This window comes from Durio zibethinus, chromosome 3 (genome assembly GCF_047325235.1).
Source record: "Durio zibethinus cultivar Kanyao isolate XHJ-2024 chromosome 3, ASM4732523v1, whole genome shotgun sequence".
Classification (NCBI taxonomy): Eukaryota; Viridiplantae; Streptophyta; class Magnoliopsida; order Malvales; family Malvaceae; genus Durio; species Durio zibethinus.
This window is the reverse complement of record NC_143164.1, coordinates 11,810,221-11,813,985: the sequence shown is the minus strand read 5'-3', so window position 1 is coordinate 11,813,985 and position 3,765 is coordinate 11,810,221. Positions and strand designations below refer to the sequence as shown.

General features: G+C 30.3%; 1 protein-coding gene across 1 annotated transcript; it reads right to left on the bottom strand.

Annotated features, from left to right (window-relative positions):
- Nucleotides 1-1,256: 1,256 nt before the first annotated feature.
- Nucleotides 1,257-2,927, bottom strand: LOC111302106 (uncharacterized). Its single transcript, XM_022898047.2, has 3 exons — nucleotides 2,514-2,927; nucleotides 2,247-2,393; nucleotides 1,257-1,721 (listed from the first exon to the last, which is right to left on the bottom strand). The coding sequence occupies exons 1-3, from the start codon at nucleotides 2,852-2,854 to the stop codon at nucleotides 1,544-1,546; spliced, it is 666 nt and encodes a 221-aa protein (XP_022753782.1). The 5' UTR covers nucleotides 2,855-2,927; the 3' UTR covers nucleotides 1,257-1,543.
- Nucleotides 2,928-3,765: the final 838 nt, after the last annotated feature.

Genomic DNA, 3,765 nt, shown 5'->3' with positions numbered 1-3,765 from the left:
CCCTTGTTGCTGTCACCAAAATTAACGCAGCCATAGAAGAAAAGTTCTTGACCACTTTCTTTGCTAAACAGCTAATTTTGTGCTTACTATTCTATATGTTCAAATTGCTTTTATATATGTTTTATTAAGAAATAAAGAAGACAAGATCATAGTCTTTCCAAATTGGTAGTAATCATGGCTTATCTACGTATATTCCTCATTGGAATTTTGACTCCTTTTACAAATAAATTAATATACAAATTGCATATATATAAGTTTGTTTTTGATGGATTATTTGTGAGCAAATTTTTACACTATCATTAAATTATGTAATCTCATAATAAGTTAATATAAAATTTTATAAACCCTTACAGTAAATACACAAAATTTTATTTTTTAAAATAGTTTTATTAATAAAATAACATCATATATTTCAATAACAGTTTATAAAATTTATAATCTTATTACATCAATTATAAACTATATATATGTATTCATTAACAAAGAAGGATACCTTAGTAATACTCTTAATAATTAAAACAATAGTTTGAGCATGAATGTTAAAAAAAAAAAAAAAAAAAAAACAAATGATTTGATCAATTAAGGACTTTTTTTGTTTATACTTTTACTATTTACCTTTTACTATTTATTTTTTAAAAAAAAAAATAAATAATAAAGGCACCAATTTAATGAAACCTAAGGATTAGTAACAGCAAAATTTAGATCTAATCAGTACTTGATTAAGAAACTAAATAATGGCAAACACGATTAATCACAAAAAAAGTTCAGTAATATTTAGTTAACATAATTAGTAATTAATTTGTTTATATTTATAATTATTTTTGTTAAACAACTAATTTAAAGCCAACTGACTTTTAGATGGAGTGATCCCATGTAATAATAAGACCACAAGAAATTTAATATTTAACAATGTGAGACATTAAACACTATTTTTACAAAACCCATTACATATAGGTAAAAGGAATAGCTTATCACATGACAAATTTAGAAAAAGTAACAAATGAAAACAATAAAACAAAATATTAGCTCTAATTACATTGAGCTTAATATTAATTAATAATTTGAAATAAAAATTCATTTTAATTTTAAATAATAATCAAACGTAAAAGTTAAACTTGAATCACTCAATTAATTTTTTTTTATGTCAATTCTGAGTTTAAAAATAAAACTCAATTCAATTTAAGCTTGAGTTTCATACTTGAGTCAAGTTTAAGTTTGGCATCAATTTAGTTACCTTGACTTCATGACATCCATAAGCCTATCTTGATTGATATTAAGGTAAAGTTTGTAACACCATATATAAAATAAGGATAATAGGATAAAATAAGATAAACAAGTAGACTGGATTAACTACAACCATAATCCTATCTTATATATGCTAATGCTTTCAATGAGGAAAGAGAGTGAATTACCGATGCTTCATCTATGGAACCAAGCTTCATCTCCAATATTGAAAGCCTTAGCATATTTGCATTAATTAGTTGATGATAGATTGAAGCAAATATGCTGTAGTCTATTATATGATCAATATATGTAGGAAAGGCTAGGGCTGATGAAGAATTTGAAGGGCGTAGTGTGAAGTGCAGTGACCAGGAGCAGGTGCAAGGCTTTCATGGTTATGCTTCCCCTGGTAAGTTGTTATCACAAACCGCGGATCATCTCTTTCCCTTTCCACCCTTTTCTTCACCTTGCATCCCCCGCTTGAGCACCGGTAATAGTTCCTGTATGTATGTATATATGTATGTCAATAAGTAAATTAATTAACAAACCGCAATCATATATATAAGAGCAACAAAAGAATTATTCCAATAATATCCATTCCTAGCCTAGCCCCTCAGCTCAGTAAGTGACACCATTAGTTTGCCCGTCAGTCAGGCTAAATTGGAACCTTTAATTTTACATGAATATATGTTCCTAGATGCCAAGTGAGTTGACTGAATGCTTTAATTACTTGTAAGGGTTAAATTCGATTTCCACTGCAAGCGATGCTCCCATAATTTAATGAATATATAAATCTTCGTTGAGGCTTGTGATATACCTTGATCATGGATTAGGGTACCTAAACATTTTTTTTACCAAAAAAAGAAAATATATTCCTAGAGCCTAGAAGAAGAGGTTTACATACTTGAAGGGATTAGTTAAATCATCCATCTGTGCTTCACTCCTACATATACCATATCTAAGTTAAAGCCGATTAAAGGAGACTACAGCCAGGACCAGCTTCAGCTTATATATGCTTCAATTACCTTGGATTCGGGCTATTCTTAACCATCTTCTTCCCATATTTTCTCCATTTGTACCCATCATCCATTATCTCAATATCAGATTTGGTTCGGAAAGCAATTTTAAACCCCACGTCATCATCCCTTTCCATTGTCTTTTTATCATCATTTCTACACGAGAAAGAAAATTAAATACCAGAATTAGTAACAAGCAAAGGAATTATATAAGTTATACAGATAGATAATTAAGTGCAGAAAAAGTATACAATAAATTGGAAGGAGATTTGTTACGGTTCCATATTATAATCAGCAGAGCTACTTCTTGGAACCTGCTCCCAGCAGCTATCATTGACTGAACTGCTAGTCATCATCTCATTCTGATCATGTGATGAAATGAAAGGGTTTTGAGAAAAAGTAGTCGACGCTTTGAGACAAGAAGAGGCGGTAGATTCCTTAGTTTCTTCATGATCAGCGGCAGCAAGAATTAGAAAATCTTCAAAGTCTTGTAGTTGCTGATCACTACTGTTAATATCCATGGTGTGAGTGGAAATAGGGGTTGGGTTTTGCGGGATGTTTGTTGCTGCTGCTTCGGCTATTGCTAGGAAGGTGGTGGTGACGTTGGAGTTGGACATTGTTGGAGTACGAGAGGGTGTGAGTGGAAAATCTTCAAAGAGTTGGAAATTTCTTTGTTTTCGATTTACTTCAAATGAGAGAGCTTAAAAAACAATTTAAAGGGGATTTTCAAGGGAATTTCCTTGTGGAAGACATTAGCCTTCCCTTCATGCAGACACGTCACACGTGCCTGGGACTTTTGCTTTGCATTGTTTACATTATAACTCTAATCTTTACACATTGCTTTGCCTAACCCCACCTCATTAAAGAGGATATATATCTTACATTAAAAAAAAATATTCTTATTTATGAGCAAAATTGGAGACTATATTTACGGGATTTTGAAACCATCGAGTTAATTACCATGAAAGATATAACATGAATTCAAATTTTAATTTAATTGATTTATATAGATATGTTATAAATTTAAAATTTAAATCTATAACATTCGTAATTTTTTTTTATTCTTATATTATAATTTTCTTTGTTAAAAAAAGTTGAAAGTAGAAAAATATTTACTACACCATGAAAGAAAAAAATATGTATATTATTTAAGGCCATAACCAATATTAATTATTTCTGTAATTATTTATTAATTAAATCACCATTTCTGCGAGTATCAGACATACCACGTGTGAAAATTTATTTAAAGCATGCCACACAGAAAAAAAAGGTCTCAAAATATGCCCTTTTAAATCCTCCTTGACCAGGATGTTTCCACACACACAAAAAGTCCGAAAATGTGCCCTTTGAAATCCTCCTTGACCGGGATATATATACTTACCAAAGCATATGTATTATGCCGTATCCACACCGTACACTTAATCACTTGAGCTAAGCCCAAGTGAAGATTAATACAAAGATTGTTTCACCTTCAATATTATGTGACGGTTGGTAACTTAGATTTAAAAGAAATGATGTGGATTTTAAA